The 20,022-nt window shown below is 63.1% G+C and overlaps 2 protein-coding genes and 2 non-coding genes across 5 annotated transcripts in view; all 4 read left to right on the top strand.

Annotated features, from left to right (window-relative positions):
- The window catches only part of DCTN1 (dynactin subunit 1), a 47,639-nt gene extending 33,340 nt beyond the window's left edge, over positions 1–14,299 (top strand). For both annotated transcript variants that reach the window (XM_034064552.1, XM_034064551.1), the window contains exons 9-28: positions 58–217; positions 566–670; positions 1,362–1,553; positions 3,039–3,155; positions 3,493–3,645; positions 4,133–4,293; positions 4,782–4,950; positions 5,160–5,228; positions 6,020–6,082; positions 7,475–7,624; positions 8,295–8,456; positions 8,654–8,785; positions 8,905–9,033; positions 9,292–9,434; positions 10,053–10,219; positions 11,453–11,586; positions 12,418–12,607; positions 13,283–13,359; positions 13,854–13,943; positions 14,044–14,299. In XM_034064552.1, coding sequence (XP_033920443.1) covers positions 58–217; positions 566–670; positions 1,362–1,553; positions 3,039–3,155; positions 3,493–3,645; positions 4,133–4,293; positions 4,782–4,950; positions 5,160–5,228; positions 6,020–6,082; positions 7,475–7,624; positions 8,295–8,456; positions 8,654–8,785; positions 8,905–9,033; positions 9,292–9,434; positions 10,053–10,219; positions 11,453–11,586; positions 12,418–12,607; positions 13,283–13,359; positions 13,854–13,943; positions 14,044–14,199 — 2,719 coding nt within the window. In that variant the 3' untranslated portion in view covers positions 14,200–14,299. The remainder of the gene's footprint in view (positions 1–57; positions 218–565; positions 671–1,361; positions 1,554–3,038; positions 3,156–3,492; positions 3,646–4,132; positions 4,294–4,781; positions 4,951–5,159; positions 5,229–6,019; positions 6,083–7,474; positions 7,625–8,294; positions 8,457–8,653; positions 8,786–8,904; positions 9,034–9,291; positions 9,435–10,052; positions 10,220–11,452; positions 11,587–12,417; positions 12,608–13,282; positions 13,360–13,853; positions 13,944–14,043) is intronic.
- Positions 14,300–15,055: 756 nt separating this feature from the next.
- On the top strand, positions 15,056–19,961 carry NOP56 (NOP56 ribonucleoprotein). The gene is made up of 12 exons (XM_034064555.1): positions 15,056–15,104; positions 15,238–15,327; positions 15,607–15,721; positions 15,906–16,067; positions 16,142–16,340; positions 17,363–17,550; positions 17,629–17,780; positions 17,965–18,065; positions 18,256–18,404; positions 18,539–18,660; positions 19,374–19,514; positions 19,647–19,961. The coding sequence occupies exons 1-12, from the start codon at positions 15,102–15,104 to the stop codon at positions 19,845–19,847; spliced, it is 1,623 nt and encodes a 540-aa protein (XP_033920446.1). The 5' UTR covers positions 15,056–15,101; the 3' UTR covers positions 19,848–19,961.
- On the top strand, positions 18,428–18,499 carry LOC115947020 (small nucleolar RNA SNORD56). Its single transcript, XR_004081005.1, has one exon. It is a non-coding gene; the product is annotated as a small nucleolar RNA SNORD56 (small nucleolar RNA).
- LOC115947019 (small nucleolar RNA SNORD57) lies at positions 19,197–19,264 on the top strand. The gene has a single exon (XR_004081004.2). It is a non-coding gene; the product is annotated as a small nucleolar RNA SNORD57 (small nucleolar RNA).
- Positions 19,962–20,022: the final 61 nt, after the last annotated feature.

The following is a 20,022-nucleotide window of genomic DNA, read 5'->3' on the forward strand; positions in this document are numbered from 1 at the left end:
GGGCATTGCCTCCCTGCGGCTCCGGTCCCTCTGGCAGCTCCATGTGCTGTGTTGAAGGATGCGGGACCTGTCAGCGTCCGAGAAGCAGGAGCACGTGAAGCTGCAGAAGCAGATGGAGAAGAAGAACACGGAGCTGGAGGCTCTGCGGCAGCAGCGCGAGCGGCTGCAGGACGAGCTCAAGCAGGCTGAGAGGATGGTGGATGAGCTCAAGGAGCAGGTGAGGCTGTGGCAGTGCTGGGGCATGGAGCAGGTTCTCAGGGACCACAGCCTCCAGTGGGGCCATGGGAGTGAGCAGGGCCCTGCTGGACATGGGGACAGGGTCTGTGGGTCCTGCTCCAGCTCCCACCCTCAGGAGCCTCTGATTTGGGCTGTTGGATCCTGCTCTGCTCCCAGGCACAGGACATGGGTACCAGCAATGGGTGCAGGGGGAGCCCAGGGGCAGGGGAGGAGGTTGGAGGGAGCACAGCAGCACTGCCAGCTCCGGGCTGATGTGATGGGTGATGGGTGACAGTGGGCGATGGGTGATGTGACGTGATGGGTGCTGTGCTCTGCTCTGTGCTTCCAGGTGGATGCTGCTCTGGGAGCTGAGGAGATGGTGGAGACATTGACGGAGAGAAACCTGGACCTGGAGGAGAAGGTCAGGGAGCTGCGTGAGACTGTTGGGGACCTGGTAAGTGGGGTTGTGTAGGGTGGGGGGTTGGGGGGCAGAGGGTGCCCCCCATGGTGTGACTGTGTCCTGTGTCTTGTGTCCCATATCACATGTCCCGTGTCCCCATGTCTCATATCCCATGTCCCATAACCCATATTCCATATCCCATATCACATATCCCCTATCCCATGTACCATATCCCATGTCCCCATCCAATATCCCATGTCCCCATATCCCCATATCCCATGTTCCCATGTTCCCATATCCCATGTCCCATATCCCATGTCCCATATCCCGTATCCCATGCCCCATATCCCATGCCCCATATTCCATGTCCCCTGTCCCATATCCTGTGGCCCATATCTCATGCCCCATATCCCGTATCCCATATCCCATATACCATGTCACACATCCCATGCCCCATACCCCATGCCCCATATCACATATCCCATATCCCAAGTCCCATATCCCATGCCCCATATCCCATATCCCACATTCCATACCCCATATCCCATATCCCACATCCCATACCCCATATCCCATATCCCCATGCCCCATATCCCATATCCCACATTCCATATCCCATATCCCATACCCCATATCCCATATCCCATACCCCATACCCCATATCCCATATCCCATGCCCCCCATGCCCCATACCCCATATCCTGTACCCCACACCCACACCCATACCCGTGTCCATGTCCCACAGGAGGCCATGAACGAGATGAACGATGAGCTGCAGGAGAACGCGCGTGAGACGGAGCTGGAGCTGCGGGAGCAGCTGGAGCTGTCGGCAGTGCGGGTGCGCCAGGCTGAGCGCCGCGTGGAGGCTGCGCAGGAGACACTGGCGGACTACCAGCAAACCATCAGCAAGTACCGGCAGCTGACGGCACATCTGCAGGTGTGTGTCCTGCCCGTGGCCCTGCCTGTGTCCATGCCTATGTCCATGCCTGTGTCCATGCCCATGTCCATGCCCGTGTCCATGCCTGTGTCCATGCCCATGTCCATGCCCGTGTCCATGCCTGTGTCCATGCCCATGTCCATGCCCATGTCCATGCCCGTGTCCATGCCTGTGTCCATGCCCATGTCCATGCCCATGTCCATGCCCATGTCCATGTCCGTGTCCATGCCTGTGTCCATGCCTGTGTCCATGCCCGTGTCCATGCACATGTCCGTGCCCATGTCCATGCCCGTGTCCATGCCCGTGTCCATGCCCATGTCCATGCACATGTCCGTGCCCATGTCCATGTCCGTGTCCATGCCCGTGTCCATGCACATGTCCGTGCCCATGTCCATGTCCGTGTCCATGCCCGTGTCCATGCCCATGTCCATGCACATGTCCGTGCCCATGCCTGTGTCCATGCCCGTGTCCTTGTCCATGCCTGTGTCCATGCCCGTGTCCATGCCCATGTCCTTGTCCATGCCTGTGTCCATGCCCGTGTCCATGCCCGTGTCCATGCCCATGTCCATGTCCATGTCCATGCCCATGTCCATGCCCGTGTCCATGCCCGTGTCCATGCCCATGTCCATGTCCATGCCTGTGTCCATGCCCGTGTCCATGCCCATGTCCATGCCCATGTCCATGCACGGGGCATGGATGGAGCAGGGCTGCTCTGGAGCTGGGAAAGGAGTCCCTATGGATTCCTTCCCTTGGGATGCTCCCATGCTCCTTATCCTCACCTGCATCCATCACTGTGTGTGGCACATGGTGAGCGCCAGTGCTCCACATGGTCCTCCTGGAGGGAGCAGCTGTTGGGAGACTGGGGATGTAGGATCATGGAAGCATGGAATGGGTTGGGATGAAGGAGCTTAAACCCCATCCAGCTCCAACCCCTTCCACTGGAGCAGCTGCTCCAACCCCTGTGTCCAACCTGGCCTTGAGCACTGCCAGGGATGGGGCAGCCACAGCTTCAACCCATTCCCATGTCCCACCACCCTCATAGGGAAGAGCTTCCTTGTATCCCATCCAGCTCTTCCCTCTCCCAGCTGGAAGCCCAAGCTCCTCATCCCATCCCTGCATCCCTTGTCCCAAGCTCCTCATCCCATCCCTGCATCCCCTGTCCCAAGCTCCTCATCCCATCCCTGCCTCCCTTGTCCCAAGCTCCTCATCCCATCCCTGCATCCCTTGTCCCAAGCTCCTCATCCCATCCCTGCATCCCTTGTCCCAAGCTCCTCATCCCATCCCTGCATCCCTTGTCCCAAGCTCCTCATCCCATCCCTGCATCCCTCATCCCAAGCTCCTCTCCATGTTCCTGCAGCCCCTTCAGGCCCTGGAGCTGCTCTGGGCTCTCCCCTTGAGGACCCTTCCCTTGCCCATCCCTGCAGGGCTATGGGGCTGTGTCTCCTCAATGCTGCTCCATGTCCTCACCTCCTCCCCCTGTGCCAGGATGTGAACCGGGAGCTCATGAGCCAACAAGAGGCCTCTGCAGAGAAGCAGCAGCAGCCGCCCCCTGAGATGTTCGACTTCAAGATCAAGTTTGCAGAGACCAAGGCTCATGCCAAGGTAGGACAGAGCCAGGGCTGGGGGATGTGGTGCTCATGGCATCACCATCAGGTGCTAGGATCCGGCTGTTCCCCTATGGGGCTGGTGGCAGCCATGGGGCAGCCTGGGTGATGCTGGCAGGGGGTGGATGGGACCTGGGGCTCAGTGGGGTGAATGGAGCAGGGGGAAAGCAGCTCTGGTGCTGCTGCTGCTGCCCTGCAGTGGGGCCAGGCTCCTGCTGCCTATGGGGCTGAACTGGGGGGGTCAGGAAGCCCCTGTCCGGGTTCCCTATGGCTCCTGCTGCCCATGGGGTGCTCTGTGCCCCACAGGCTGAGTGACCCCATTGCTGTCCCCACAGGCCATCGAGATGGAGCTGCGGCACATGGAGGTGCAACAAGCCAACCGCCACGTGTCCCTGCTCACCTCCTTCATGCCCGACAGCTTCCTGCGCCATGGTGGTGACCACGACTGTGTCCTGGTGCTGCTGCTCGTGCCGCGTCTCATCTGCAAGGTGGGGGCACCACCAAACCGGGGGCACCGGAGCCGGGAGAGGGGAGAGCTGGATGGGATACAAGGAAGTTCCTCCCTATGAGGGTGGTGGGACATGGGAATGGGTTGAAGCTGTGGCTGCCCCATCCCTGGCAGTGCTCAAGGCCAGGTTGGACACAGGGGTTGGAGCAGCTGCTCCAGTGGAAGGGGTTGGAGCTGGATGGGATTTAAGCTCTCTTTAGTCCAGGCTGGGGCTGATTCCATTGCCAGGGGCAGGAGGGGCTGTAGGTCCCTGGTACAGTCCCTGGTACAGGTCCTGGTTCAGGTCCCTGGTACAGGTCCTGGTTCAGTCCCTGGTACAGGTCCTGGTTCAGGTCCCTGGTACAGTCCATGGTACAGTCCCTGGTACAGTCCCTGGTTCAGGTCCCTGCTCCGGTCCCTGCTCCGGTCCCTGCTCCATGTCCGTGCCCTGCTCCGGAGCAGGATGTGACCCGTTGCTGTCCCCACAGGCCGAGCTCATCAGCAAGCAGGCTCAGGAGCGGTTCGAGCTGAGCGAGAGCTGTGCGGAGCGCTCGGGGCTGCGCGGTGCTGCCGGGGAGCAGCTCAGCTTCGCTGCGGGGCTGGTGTACTCACTGAGCCTGCTGCAGGCCACACTGCACCGCTACGAGCAGTGAGTGCCACCGGCACCGCAGGGACCCTGTCTGTGCCCGGGGGGGGGGATCCATCATCCTTCATCCCACTGGATCCGGTTCATTCCCTGCCTGAGCCTTGGTGCTGTCCATGCATCCATCGTGCATCCATCCTGCCCAGAGCTGAGCTCGGCTCCAATGCGCAGGGCTCAGCCATGGACATCTCCCATCTCCCATTCCCCACTGTACCGCACGCTCCCCATCACATCCCCATCACATCCCCATCACATCCCCATCACATCCCCATCACATCCCCATCACATCCCCATCCCTGCAGGCATCGCATCAGATCCTGGCCCTGCTCTCTCCATTCCCCCTCCTGGCACAGGCTCAGGTTCAGGTTCAGGCAGTGCTGCCTGGGCTCCATCCCTGCAGCTCTGTTCCACCCCAACCCATTCCCTTCACACCACAGCTCCCATTGCTCCCAGTCCCTCCAGTTCCACCCCCAACATGTGCCATTGCCTCGCAGGGCCCTCAACAAGTGCACTGTGGAGGTGTACAAGAAGGTGGGGACCCTGTACCCTGAGATGAGCGTCCACGAGCGCTCATTGGACTTCCTCATTGACCTGCTGCACAAGGACCAGCTGGATGAGACCGTCAACGTGGAGCCGCTCACCAAGGCCATCAAGTACTACCAGGTGGGCTATGGGGCTGAGTGCCTATGGCCACGGGGGGGGGGGGTCCTGCAGCATCACTGGTGTGTGCTGTGGTTGCCAATGGATGCAGGAGGGTTTGCTCCCAGTTAGAACCGAGGCCAGAGCCTCTGTGTGTGTGGGTTTGGGGTCTCCTATGGGGTTCTTTTTGTGCCTGAAGCATTGGGGGGTGCCCATCTCTTGTCTCCCCACAGCATCTCTACAGCATCCACCTGTCAGACCAGGCTGAGGACTGCACCATGCAGCTCGCTGACCACATCAAGGTGAGGGGGGCAAGACCTGGCTCCTTGGGGGGGTTATGGAGCCATCCAACACCAGGGTGGTTGGGGTGGGAGCTGCCCTTACCCTCCTCCAGCCCCTGTTGGTGCATAGACCCCTCCATTGGAGCCACTGCTCCAAGCCCTATGTCCAGCCTGGTCCTGCCCCCCAGAGGTGCAGAGCATCCGCTCCCCTCTCCCATCCCAGCCCCTTTGCTGGCTCCCAGTGGGGTCCCAGTGCAGGGAGTGGGGAAGTGGCACAGGACCATATGCCCTGTGGGTCCCATAGAGGGAGAGCATCAGGAGAGCAGTGCCTGCAGGGAGCTCCTATGGGATGTGCCAGTGTCCTATGGGGCAGCACAGACCCGGCTGGTGCTCCCGTAACCCCTGTGGCTCTGCAGTCATGGCAGGGCTGGGTTAGGGCCCTGGGATCATCCAGCCCAGCCCCGGCCCCACAGGGACACCTCACCCTGGAGACCGTGTCCCCCATGTCCTTGAGCCCTGCTGGGATGGGGCAGTCACCACTACCGTGTATGGAGGCTCCATCCCATAATGCCTGGTGCCGGGGCAGCACCTGTACCAGTGCCGTGCCGGTGCTGTGCTGGTGCCGTGCCGGTGCTGTGCCGGTGCCGTGCCGGTGCTGTGCCGGTGCTGTACCAGTGCCGTGCCGGTGCTGTACCGGTGCTGTGCCGGTGCCGTGCCGGTACTGTGCCAGTGCTGTGCCAGTGCCATGCTGGTGCCGTACCAGTGCCGTGCCAGTGCTGTGCTGGTGCTGAGGCTGCTGCACTCGCTCTCAGTTCACACAGAGTGCCCTGGACTGCATGGGAGTGGAGCTGTGCCGACTGCGTGCCTTCCTGCAGGTACGGAGGGGCTGGGGGGTGTGGGTGCTGAGCCCCATTGGGTGCTGAGCCTGTGGTGGGTGCTGATCCCCGTTGGGTGCTGATCCCTGGTGGGTGCTGAGCATGCGGTGGGTGCTGAGCCCCAACGGGTGCTGATCCCTGGTGGGTGCTGATCCCCAATGGGTGCTGATCCCATTGGGTGCTGACCCCATTGGGTGCTGATCCCTGGTGGGTGCTGACCCCATTGGGTGCTGACCCCATTGGGTGCTGATCCCATTGGGTGCTGCCCCCATTGGGTGCTGATCCCCATTGGGTGCTGACCCCATTGGGTTCTGACCCCATTGGGTGCTGCCCCCATTGGGTGCTGATCCCCATTGGGTGCTGACCCCATTGGGTTCTGACCCCATTGGGTGCTGATCCCCATTGGGTGCTGATCCCGTTGGGTGCTGCCCCCATTGGGTGCTGATCCCCATTGGGTGCTGACCCCATTGGGTGCTGATCCCCAATGGGTGCTGACCCCATTGGATGCTGATCCCCAATGGGTGCTGCTCCCCATTGGGTGCTGACCCCATTGGGTGCTGCCCCCATTGGGTGCTGATCCTGTTGGGTGCTGACCCATTGGGTGCTGATCCCCATTGGGTGCTGCCCCCATTGGGTGCTGATCCCCATTGGGTGCTGACCCCATTGGGTGCTGACCCCATTGGGTGCTGATCCCACAGTGGGTGCTGATCCCCATTGGGTGCTGACCCCATTGGGTGCTGCCCCCAATGGGTGCTGACCCCATTGGGTGCTGATCCCATTGGGTGCTGATCCCCATTGGGTGCTGACCCCCATTGGGTGCTGCCCCCATTGGGTGCTGACCCCATTGGATGCTGACCCCATTGGGTGCTGACCCCATTGGGTGCTGCCCCCATTGGGTGCTGATCCCCATTGGGTGCTGACCCCGTTGGGTGCTGACCCCGTTGGGTGCTGATCCCCATTGGGTGCTGATCCCACTGGGTGCTGATCCCCATTGGGTGCTGATCCCCAATGGGTGCTGAGCCCCAATGGGTGCTGACCCCGTTGGGTGCTGACCCCGTTGGGTGCTGATCCCATTGGGTGCTGATCCCCGGTGGGTGCTGATCCCCATTGGCTGCTGACCCCATTGGGTGCTGATCCCCATTGGGTGCTGATCCCCATTGGGTGCTGACCCCATTGGGTGCTGATCCCCATTGGGTGCTGATCCCCATTGGGTGCTGACCCCGTTGGGTGCTGATCCCCAATGGGTGCTGATCCCATTGAGTGCTGACCCCATTGGGTGCTGATCCCCATTGGCTGCTGACCCCATTGGGTGCTGCCCCCATTGGGTGCTGACCCCATTGGGTGCTGACCCCATTGGGTGCTGCCCCCATTGGTGCTGTCCGGTGTCCGCAGGCCGGGCAGGAGGCCTCGGATCTCGCCATCCTGCTCAAGGACCTGGACACCTCCTGCAGTGACGTGCGCCAGTTCTGCAAGAAGATCCGGCGCCGGATGCCTGGGACTGAGGCTCCTGGGATCCCTGCGGCTCTCGGCTTCAGCACCGCGGTGAGCGGGGATGGGGGGGGGCATGAGACCAATGGGGCACTGAGCCCAATGGGAGCAGCGGCCGGGGGGGGTTTGGGGGTTCTGCTCCGGATGGGGATGGGGCCTTTAGGACCTTCCCTTGTCCAACCCCTGCTGCTCCTGGGGTTCCAGTCTGTGTGGAGCCATGGAATGGGATGGGGTGGGTGGAAGGGACCCTAAATCCCATCCAGCTCCAACCCCTTCCACTGGAGCAGCTGCTCCAAGCCCCTGTGTCCAACCTGGCCTTGAGCACTGCCAGGGATGGGGCAGCCACAGCTTCTCTGGGCACCCTGTGCCAGCACCTCAGCACCCTCACAGGGAACAGCTTCTGCCTCAGAGCTCAGCTCAGTCTCCCCTCTCTTGGGCAGGTTCAAGCCATTCCCCTTGGCCTGTCCCTCCAGGCCCTTGTCCCAAGCCCCTCTCCAGCTTTCCTGCAGCCCCTTTAGGCACTGGAGCTGCTTCCAGGTCTCCCCATCCCACAGCAGAGGGGCAGGATCCCTGCTCTGGGGGTGCACTCAGCACACGGGGGGTTGGGGACCCTGGGGAGCTGCTCCTCCCGCAGCATCCCTGGGGCTGCTCCATCCTGATCCCCTCCATCCCTGTCCCTCCATCCCTGTCCCTCCATCCCTGTCTCCATCCCTGTGCCCTGCAGGTCTCGGACGCGCTGCTCGAGTGCCGCAAGCACCTGACGTGGGTGGTTGCAGTGCTGCAGGAGGTGGCAGCAGCCGGAGCCCAGCTCCTGGCACCGCTGGCAGAGAACGAGGGGCTGCCGGCGCTGCGGCTCGAGGACCTGGCCTTCAAAGCCAGCGAGCAGGTGGGACCCGTCCCTTGCTCCCTATGGCTGTGGTGGAGCCAGGATCCATCTCCCTGCGGTGCTGGGGATGCCGGCAGGGAATGGCAGAGAGCTCTGTGCTCCCAGCACCATCCTGCCCCCATAGCCCTGCTCTGCATCCATCACTGTGGCTGTGGGTGTCAGGAGGGCTGTAACACGGCACCCATCCCCTCCTGCAGATCTATGGCACCCAAGGCATCAACCCCTACGAGTGCCTGCGTCAGTCCTGCAGCATCCTCATTGCCACCATGAACAAGATGGCCACGGCCATGCAGGAGGGGGAGTACGATGCCGACCGGCCCCAGACCAAGGTGGGCTATGGCTGTGCCGGTTCTGGAGCCCCCGATGGGCTCCGTGCCCCCCACAGCACCGGTGCCATGGGCTCCCTGCATCCCTCCCTGCGGTGATGCCCCCGTGTCACCCATTGCAGCCCACCCCCCCCGCCGAGCTGCGGGCTGCGGCGCTGCGTGCCGAGATCACCGATGCCGAGGGGCTGGGGCTGAAGCTGGAGGACAGGGAGACAGTCATCAAGGAGCTCAAGAAGTCCCTCAAGATCAAGGTGAGCTCCGGTGTCACCAGGAGGGCTCTATGGCATCACCATCTCCTGGGTCACCAGGAGGGCTCTATGGCATCACCATCACCATCTCCTGGGTCACCAGGAGGGCTCTATGGCATCACCATCACCATCTCCTGGGTCACCAGGAGGGCTCTATGGCATCACCATCACCATCTCCTGGGTCACCAGGAGGGTTCTATGGCATCACCATCTCCTGGGTCACCAGGAGGGCTCTATGGCATCACCATCTCCTGTTGGCAGGGTGAGGAGCTGAGCGAGGCCAACGTGCGGCTGAGCCTGCTGGAGAAGAAGCTGGACAGTGCATCCAGGGATGCTGATGAGCGCGTGGAGAGGATCCAGACCAGGCTGGATGAGACCCAGAGCCTGCTCAAGAAGAAGGAGAAGTGAGCACAGGAGGGGGCAGGATTAGCTGAGGGGTGGGCTGAGGGGATGGGGATGATGGAGGAGGATGCACAGAGGAACTGGCACCTCCATCACCAGTGTTAATGGTGCAGAGCAGAGCACAGGGACTGGGGAGGCTCCTGCTCTGACACTCCTGGGTCCAGCACTGGGGTAACAGCACCAGAGGGACCTGGTGCCTAAAGGGGCTGCAGGAAAGCTGGAGAGGGGCTTGGGACAAGGGATGCAGGGATGGGATGAGGAGCTTGGGACAAGGGATGCAGGGATGGGATGAGGAGCTTGGGACAAGGGATGCAGGGATGGGATGAGGAGCTTGGGACAAGGGATGCAGGGATGGGATGAGGAGCTTGGGACAAGGGATGCAGGGATGGGATGAGGAGCTTGGGACAAGGGATGCAGGGATGGGATGAGGAGCTTGGGCTTCCAGCTGGGAGAGGGAAGAGCTGGATGGGATACAAGGAAGTTCCTCCCTATGAGGGTGGTGGGACATGGGAATGGGTTGAAGCTGTGGCTGCCCCATCCCTGCAGTGCTGCATGGGGCAGAGCCTGGAGCAGTTCACAGGAGCATCCCAACCATCCCCATATCCCTGTGCTCTGTGCAGGGAGTTCGAGGAGACCATGGATGCTCTTCAGGCTGACATAGACCAACTGGAGTCGGAGAAGGTGGAGCTGAAGCAGCGCCTGAACAACCAGTCCAAGAGAACCATGGAGGGGCTGCGCGGTGCTCCGGCCTCCGGCGTCGCCTCCATCGTCTCCGGCATCGCCGGAGGTGGGTGTCCGGATCCGGCAACACTGGGATGCTCTGGGGGTGTTTGCAGCCTGGGAGGGCTCCGGGATGAGAGGGGAGGGAGGCAGGAGGGGCTGTGGTGAATGGGAGCGGATCCATGCCATGGGCATGGCAGTGGCACCACCATAGAGCCAGCCTGGAGCCCATGGAGCCGCCGGTGCCTCCGGGTCCGCATCCCTGCATCCCTGCATCCCTGCATGGGGATGCTCACATGGAGCCGGAGCCGGAGGATGGGCACCCATGGGTGCTGTGTCCTGCCTGGGCTGCCTGCACCCTGCCTATGGTGGGCTATGGGGCTCGGTGCTGCCATGGGGCCTGGTGCTGCCATGGGGCTCCCATGGCCACGGCTGTGCCAGCCCTGAGCTCAGCTCTGACTCTGGTTCTTGTCCCCCCTGCTCCCATCCATGCCGCAGAGGAGCCGCAGAGAGGTAGGGGCTGCTCCATGGCTGCTCCCGCATGCCCCCAGCCCCATGCATGTGGGGGGATGCATCCCGAGGCACCCGGTGTGGGGCTGGGATGAGCTGGGGATGGCTCCGGGTCCTGCTCAGGGGCATTCCCAAGGAGCTCCGGGATGTGATGGGTGCAGAGTGATGGGGCCCAGAGCCTGGATCAGCCCCTGCTCTTCCCATGGGGCACACACAGGCAGAGGTTGTCCCTTTGCCCAGCACCACCATAGACATCCCAGCACCACCATAGACATCCCAGCACAACCACAGCCATCCCAGTACCACCATAGACATCCCAGTACAACCACAGCCATCCCAGCACCACCATAGACATCCCAGCACAACCACACCATGCTCAGAACCACCACACCATGCCCAGCACCACCACAGCCATCCCAGCACCACCATAGACATCCCAGCACCACCATAGACATCCCAGCACAACCACAGCCATCCCAGCACCACCATAGACATCCCAGCACCACCATAGACATCCCAGCACCACCACAGCCATCCCAGCACCACCATAGACATCCCAGCACCACCACAGCCATCCCAGCACCACCACAGCCATCCCAGCACCACCATAGACATCCCAGCACCACCACAGCCATCCCAGCACCACCATAGACATCCCAGCACCACCGCAGCCATCCCAGCACCACCACACCATGCTCAGAACCACCACAGCCATCCCAGCACCACCACAGCATCCTGACCATCGTGGCCTCCATGGCGCTGGTGGCTGATGCTGTGGTGCCATCCGCAGGTGCCGGTGCAGGGCAGGCTCCAGGAGGTGGCTCAGGACCTGTCCAGGTGAAGGATTCGCCCCTTCTCCTCCAGCAGATTGATGCTCTGCAGCTCTCCATCAAACACCTCAAGAACGAGAACAACCAGCTCAAGGTGAGGAGGAGCCGGTGCTGGGGCTGGTGCTGGGGCTGGTGCTGGGGCTGGTGCTGGGGCTGATACTGGGGCTGGTACTGGGGCTGATACTGGGGCTGGTACTGGGGCTGATACTGGGGCTGGTACTGGGGCTGGTACTGGGCTGCAGCTGCTGCGGGTCCAGGAGGCTGGGGAGGAACATCCTGTGGGATGTAGTGTGCAGGGGATGAGGTCCATGATGAATGCAGTGTGCAGGGGATGTGGTCCCTCAGGGATGCAGTGTGTTTGGGATGCAGTGTGCATGGGGTGCAGTGTGTTTGGGATACGGTCAATGTGGAATGCAGTGTGCAGGGGATGTGTTCCATGATGGATGCAGTGTGTTTGGGATGCAGTGTGCATGGGATTTGGTCCATGTGGGATGCAGTGTGCAGGGGATGTGGTCCCTGAGGGATGCACTGTGCATGGGATGCAGTGTGCATGGAATATGGTCCATGAGGGGTGCACTGTGTATAGGATGCAGTGTGCATGGGATGGGGTCAATGGGGGATGCGGTGTGCATGGGATGCAGTGTGCAGGGGATGTGACCCATGTGGGATGCAGTGTGTTTGGGATGCAGTGTGTTTGGGATGTGGTCCCTGAGGGCTGCAGTGTGTTTGGTATGCAGTGTGCATGGGGTGCAGTATGCATGGGATGTGTTCCATGAGGGATGTAGTGTGCAGGGGATGTGGTCCATGATGGATGCAGTGTGTTTGGGATGCAGTGTGTTTGGGATATGGTCAATGGGGGCTGCAGTGTATTTGGGATGCCAGGTCTCCCCGTCCCCCACCCTGACCCCATTCCTCCCGTCCGCAGGGGCTGCGGCTGCGGATGGAGCTGGCCAGCCTGCCCCCGCTGCAGGTGCCCAAGGTGTCCATGCCCAGGGGCAAGCAGGGGGAGGCTCTGGCCACGCAGCAGCTCTATCGCCAGAGCAGCCAACTGCTGGAGACCCTGTACCAGATGAGCGCCAGCGCCAAGGTCCTGGACGTGAAACATGCCACGTCCGGTAGGTCTGGCTGAGCCTGGGGGGCTCCTCCAACCCAAACCATCCCCTGATCCCTGGTGCTCCCATTGACCTCCCTGCCCCATGCGGCATCGGTGTCCCCATGGTGTGGGGCTGCTGTGGCTCAGCCGCATCCGTGCCGGGAGGCACCGAACCCCATCCCTGGTGATGGGCACTGGTGCTGCCCCGGTCCCATTGACTCCCGGTCCCATTGACTCCCGGTCCCATTGACTCCCGGTCCCATTGACTCCTGGTCCCATTGACTCCCGGTCCCATTGACTCCCGGTCCCATTGACTCCCGGTCCCATTGACTCCTGGTCCCATTGACTCCCGGTCCCATTGACTCCCGGTCCCACTGACTCCCGGTCCCATTGACTCCCGGTCCCACTGACTCCCGGTCCCACTGACTCCTGATCCCATTGACTCCTGGTCCCATTGACTCCCGGTCCCATTGACTCCCGGTCCCATTGACTCCCGGTCCCATTGACTCCTGGTCCCATTGACTCCCGGTCCCATTGACTCCCGGTCCCATTGACTCCCGGTCCCATTGACTCCCGGTCCCATTGACTCCTGGTCCCATTGACTCCCGGTCCCATTGACTCCCTGTCCCACTGACTCCCGGTCCCATTGACTCCCGGTCCCATTGACTCCCGGTCCCATTGACTCCCGGTCCCACAGCTCGGAGCTCGGCAGCGCGGCTGTTGGAGCACACGGCTCGGCTCTGTGCACTCAGCAATGCCATAGACACCCTCAAGGTGAGGGGGAGCATGGGATGGAGATGTGGGGTGTATGGCACAGGATGTGGGGTGACGGAGGGGACATGTGGGGCGGATGAGGGTCCATGTGGGTGGGTAAGGGCCTTTGTGGGGTGGCCAAGGAGCTCTGTGGGGCACATGAAGGGCTCTGTGGGCCAGGTGGGGTGCTTTATGGGTCGGGTGAGGGTCTCCATGGAGCAGGTGAGGGTCCCTATGGTCGGGTGAGGGTCCCTATGGGGCAGGTTTCGGGTCCCTATGGGTCAGGTTTAGGCTCTCCATGTGTCAGGTTTCGGGTCCCTATGGGTCAGGTTTCGGGTTGCTATGGGTCAGGGTCTCCATGGGTCAGGTTTAGGGTCCCTATGGGGCCGGTTTCGGCTCGCTATGGGTCAGGGTCCCTATGGGTCAGGTTTAGGTCCCTATGGGTCTGGGTCTCCATGGGTCCGGTTTGGGTCGCTATGGGGCATTGGTACCACACTGACCCCCCCCTGCCCCAGGCTGACGCCCTCCGGGAGGTGCTGCAGCAGCAGCCGGGATCCAGCGCCCGGAGCAGCTTCGGGCTCTTCCCATCCCCCTCCTTCCTCAAGGTGAGCTCCGGTACCGGGGCCCACGGGGGGGGGGGGGAGGTGCGACCCCTCCCCCCCCATCTCTGCTCTGCCCCTCCCCCACCTCTGCCCCTCCCCCCAGGCCAAGCAGGAGCAGGAACGAGGCCTCTCGTGCTACGGGAAGGTCACGTTCCCGTCGCCGGTACCGGAAGTGGCCCCGGGGGGTCAGCCACGTGCTCACCGCGTGATGCTGACCCCGGAACTGCTGCGGGAGCTGCGCAGCCGCCTCGGGCCCTGACCCGGACCGAGCCCCGCGCATGCGCACGGAGACACGGACCCCTCCCCCTCCGGTCCGTGCGGGCACCGGGGGACGCCCCACAGTGCACCGGGAGCGGAGCGTCCGGAACCACCGGAGCCCCCCCCGGAACTACCGGAGCCCCCCGGACCCCCTCCCGTTGCACCGGGGAACGGAGCCTCCGGACCCCCCCCCCCCACTGCGATCTCCAATAAAGCTGCCTTAGATCCGCCACGGCCCCCGAGCATACGGGAACGGGGGGGGGGAACGGGGGGAGGGGGAACGGAGGGTGGGGGGGAACGGGAGGGGGGGGAGGGGAACGGGAGCGGGGGGGAGGGGAGGGGGGGTAACGGGAGCGGGGGGGGAACGGGGAACGGGGGGGGAGGGGAACGGGAGCGGGGGAGGAACGGGAGCGGAGGGGGAAAGTTCGAGGGGGGGAACGTTAGAGGGGGGAACGGGAGATGGGGGGAACGGGAGCGGGGGGGGGGAAGGGGAGAGGGGGGGAAACGGGAACGGAAGGGAACGGCTCCGGGGGGGGTGGAACGGGAGCGAGGGGGGAACGGGGGGAGGGGGAACGGGAGCGGGGGAACCACTTTGGAGGGGACACCGGGTCCGCCACGTGCGTCCGTGGGGGCGTGGTCACCGGAGCGCGGGAGCCGCGCGGGAGGCGCTCATTGGCCGCGGGGAGGGAAGAGGCGGGAGCGAGCGGCAGCTCCCGCGTGTGATTGGTGGAGGAGTCAAAGGGAGGCGGGGCCGGCTCTGCCGCCGTTTGATTGGCTGGGGGAGGAGCCGGAGGGGACACCCAGCGCTGATTGGCTGCAGGCGCGGAGGGGCGGGCGCTGATTGGGTGAGGGGGAGTTCCGGCGGGGGAGACGTCACTTCCGGACGGCGGCAGCAGGAGGAGGATGGTGAGAGCCGCGCTCCGCGAATCCGACCGCATCGGGGCCGGGATGGGGGAGGGGGGGACCGGGGGCTTCCGGTGACCTCCGGTGACATCCGGTGACATCCGGTGACCCCCAGTGACCTCCGGTGCCGCCGCAGGTGCTGCTGCACGTGCTGTTCGAGCACGCGGCCGGGTACGCGCTGTTCGCCGTGCGGGAGGTGGAGGAGATCGGGATGCTGCTGCCGCAGGTACCGACCGGGGGGGGGGACAGCCGGTAACGGGAGAGACCGGAGCGGGGACATCCGGTACCGGGCGGGGGGAGAGCCCGGAGCGGAGCAGGGACTTCCGGTACCGGGCGGGGGGTGAGACCAGAGCGGAGCGGGGACATCCGGTAACGGGAGTGGGGACATCCGGTACCGGGTGGGGGTGATCCCATACCGGGAATGGGGACATCCGGTAATGGGCAGGGGGTGATCCGGTACCGGGCAGGGGTTGATCCGGTACCGGTCTCTAACGGTACCGTGCAGGTGGAGGAGAGCGCGCAGAGCGTGGGCCGGTTCCAGAACGTTCTGAAGCTTGTGGCCTTCTCCCCGTTCAAGTCCGCTCAGAGCGCGCTTGAGAACATGAACGCGGTGTCCGAGGGTGAGCACCGGGACCCCCCCTCCCCCCCCCACCGGTGAACTGGACCCCTCTCACCCCCCCCCACGCGCTACCCCCCCCCCCGTTACTGGTGAACCGGACCCCGTTCACCCCCCCCTCCCGGCACCCTCCCCCCTTACCGGTGAACCGGACCCCTCTCACCCCCCCCCTCCGGTTCCCCCCCCAGGTCTCCTGCACGAGGACCTTCGCCTGCTCCTGGAGACCTCAATGCCAGCCAAGAAGAAGAAGGCCCTGCTGGGGGTGGCGGATGCCAAACTGGGAGCCGCCATCCTGGAGGAGCTGGGATACCAGTGCCAAACCGGTGGCGTCGTGGCCGAGCTGCTGCGGGGTACGTGGGACCGGCACCGGTGGTGGGGCCGCACCGGGGCCGTGGGGGTGACGCCAACATCGGTGCCCCTATAGGGATCCGGCTACACTTCCACGTGCTGGTGAAGGGACTCACGGCACAATCGGCCTCCAAGGCACAGCTGGGGCTGGGGCACAGCTACTCCCGCGCCAAGGTGAAGTTCAACGTGAACCGCGTGGACAACATGATCATCCAGTCAGTCAGTCTGCTGGACCAGCTGGACAAGGACATCAACACCTTCTCCATGCGCGTGCGGTGAGCGCGGCACCGCTGGCACCACCGCTGGCACCACCAGCCCTCCCCATGCTTACCGCAGGCAGCTGCCCATCCGGCTGCCTGCACAGGACGGGGAGGGAGAGCATTGACCCTGAGGCAACCGGTTGTGGCTGTGGTGCTGCTGCTGGAGTGTGCCTGGGGGGGACATGGGGAGCATAGGGCTGGGTGGTGGCACTGACACTGTCCCCATTACTATCCTGTCCCTGTATCCGTAACTGTTCCCATTACCATCATGTCCCTGTAACCGTAACTGTCTCTTTCACCATCCTGTCCCTGTATCCATAACTGTGCCTATCACTATCCTGTCCTTGTATCTGTAACTGTCCCCATCACCATCCTGTTCCTGTAACTGTCCCCACCACCATCCTGTCCCTGTATCCATACCTGTCCCCATCCCCATCCTGTCTCTGTATCTGTAACTGTTTCCATTACCATCCTGTTTGTGTATCCATAGCTGTCCCCACCACCATCCCGTTCCTGTATCCGTAAGTGTCTCCATTACCATCCTGTCCCTGTATCCATAACTGTGCCCATCACCATCATGTTCCTGTATCCGTAACTGTCCCCATCACCATCCTGTCCCTGTATCCATAACTGTGCCCATCACCATCCTGTCTCCGTATCTGTAACTGTCCCCATCACCGTCGTGTCCCTGTATCCGTACCTGTCCCAATCACCATCCTGTCTCGGTGTCCGTAGCTGTCCCATCACTGTCCTGCCCCCATACTCGTAACTGTACCCATACCCATCCTGTTCCTGTATCCATAACTGTTCCCATCACCATCCTGTTTCTATAGCCATAACTGTCCCCATTACCATCCTCTCCCCGTATTTGTAACTGTCCCCATCACCATCATGCTCCCTTATCCATAACTGTCCCCATCACCATTCTGTCCCTGTATCCATAACTGTCCCCGTCACTGTCTTGCTTCCCTATTCGTAACTGTCCCCATCCCCATCCTGCCCCCATATCCATAACTGCCCCGTCCCTGTCCCCGCAGTGAGTGGTACGGGTACCACTTCCCGGAGCTCATCAAGATCATCCCTGAGAACTCCATGTACTGTCGGGTGGCCAAGTTCATTGGGAACCGTCGGGAGCTGAGCGAGGAGAGCCTGGAGGGGCTGGAGGAGATCGTCATGGACGGTGCCAAGGCTCAGGCCATCCTGGATGCCTCCCGCTCCTCCATGGGTGCGCATGGGGGTGATGGCCCCATCGGGATCACTCCTGTGTCCCCATTGTCCCCACTGACCCCAGTGCCCCCCCCAGGTATGGACATCTCCCCCCTGGATCTCATCAACATCGAGAGCTTCTCTAGCCGCATCATCTCCCTGTCCGAGTACCGGCGGGGGCTGCAGGAGTACCTGCGCTCCAAGATGAGCCAAGTGGCTCCCAGCCTGTCTGCTCTCATTGGGGAGGTGGTGAGTGTGACCCCCCCCCATGCACCAGTGTGAGCAGGGCACGGATGTGATGTCTGAGTGCATCTGTCAATCCCCTGAGCTCTGTGCTGACCCCTAAGCCACTGATCCGGCCCCATTGCGGTGCCCGGACCCACGGCGCTATGGGGCACACAGCCCCATTGCCGTCCTCGCTGTCCCACTGCAGGTGGGTGCACGTCTCATCTCGCACGCCGGCAGCCTCACCAACCTGGCCAAGTACCCAGCATCCACCGTGCAGATCCTGGGCGCCGAGAAGGCGCTGTTCAGGTACCGCCGGTCGCGGTGATGGCGCTGCCGGGCTCCGGTTGTGATGGGCATGAGCAACCGGTGCCGGTGTCTGAGCGACCGCTGGGGATGGGGATGGGGGGTGATGGGGGCAGCATCTGTCTGTACCCCCAATCCCTGGTGGTGGTGATGGTGGTTGTGGGGCTGCTTCCGACGGCTGCACCGGTTGTAGGGCGCTGAAGACCCGCGGCAACACCCCCAAGTACGGCCTCATCTTCCACTCGACCTTCATCGGGCGCGCGGCCGCCAAGAACAAGGGCCGCATCTCGCGGTACTTGGCCAACAAGTGCACCCTGGCCTCGCGCATTGACTGTTTCTCAGGTGGGGCCGCGGCGCCGGAGCCTCTGCCATGATGGCACCGTTTTTCGTCAGCAGCATCTCACCCCGTGAATGGTGACAACCGTGGGGCTGAGCGGAGGCGGCGCCGGCTGAGCCCCCACCTTGTGTCCCCATAGAGGTCCCCACTAGTGTGTTCGGGGACAAGCTCCGGGAGCAGGTGGAGGAGCGATTGGCCTTCTATGAGACGGGGGAGCCACCGCGGAAGAACCTGGATGTGATGAAGGAGGCTGTGGTGGAGGTGAGGCCGTGGGGGAGGTGAGGCTGTAATGGGGGTGAGGCCGTGGTGGAGGTGAGGCTGTGGGGGAGGTGAGGCTGTGGTGGGGGTGAGGCTGTGGTGGAGGTGAGGCTGTGGGGGAGGTGAGGCTGTGGTGGGGGTGAGGCCGTGGTGGAGGTGAGGCTGTGGTGGAGGTGAGGCTGTGGTGGGGGTGAGGCTGTGGTGGGGGTGAGGCTGTGGTGGGGGTGAGGCTGTGGTGGGGGTGAGGCTGTGGTGGGGGTGAGGCTGTGGTGGAGATGAGGCCATGGTGGGGGTGAGGCTGTGGTGGGGGTGAGGCTGTGGTGGGGGTGAGGCTGTGGTGGGGGTGAGGCTGTGGGGGAGGTGAGGCTGTGGTGGAGGTGAGGCTGCGGTGGGGGTGAGGCTGTGGTGGAGGTGAGGCTGTGGTGGAGGTGAGGCTGTGGTGGAAGTGAGGATGTGGTGGGGGTGAGGCTGTGGTGGAGGTGAGGCCGTGGGGGAGGTGAGGCCGTGGGGGAGGTGAGGCCATGGGGGGGCCCAGCTGCTGGGTGTGATGTGAACTCATTGCCTGACCTCCCATGGAGGGGAAAGACTGATTTAATGAGGCTGACCCAGCAGTGGGGCTGAGCTCTGGGCTGGGGGCTCAGGGCTGAGCTGGGGCTGAGCTCTGGGCTGGGGGCTCAGGGCTGAGCAGGGGCTGATCCCTCTCTGCCCCCCCCCAGGCGGGTGAGGTGGTGGCCGAGGTGAAGAGGAAGCAGGAGAAGAAGGAGAAGAAGAAGAAGAAACGGGAGAAGCGGCGACTGGAGGCTCTGGCGGCTGCAGCACAGGAGGAGATGGAGGAGGACGTGGGGCCGGAGCCCAAGGTGAGGGCAGGAGGGGTGGGATGGACACAGGGGTGGGCACAGGGATGAGGCCAGGGATGGGGCTGGGGATGAGGATGGAACCGGCTCCGGTTCCTGACCCTGTGGCTCCTGCAGGAGAACACGGAGCCCAAGAAGAAGAGGAAGAAGAAGCATCAGGAGCAGGAGGAGGTGGAACCGGAGCCAGAGCAGAACGGGCTGCAGGAGGAGGAGGAGGAGGAGGAGGCTGAGGCCGTGCCCAAGAAGAAGAGGAAAGCAGTGGCCGAGGTTGAGCCTGAGGAGGAGGAGAAGAGGAAGAGGAAGAAGAAGAAGAAGGGGACACGGGAGGAGGACTGAGGGCAGTGGGGCCGTGCTTGGACTCTGGGACTGGCTGGAGGTTGGTGTGGGGCAGCCGGTGCTGCCGTTACCGCGTCCTGGCCCCACACGTGGCATGGACCCATCCTGGCGCCATAGCCCCATTGTGGGGGGGTCCGGCCCTGTCCCCACTGTGGGCTGGGGACAGGAGCTCCTC

This window comes from Melopsittacus undulatus, chromosome 7 (genome assembly GCF_012275295.1).
Source record: "Melopsittacus undulatus isolate bMelUnd1 chromosome 7, bMelUnd1.mat.Z, whole genome shotgun sequence".
Classification (NCBI taxonomy): domain Eukaryota; kingdom Metazoa; phylum Chordata; class Aves; order Psittaciformes; family Psittaculidae; genus Melopsittacus; species Melopsittacus undulatus.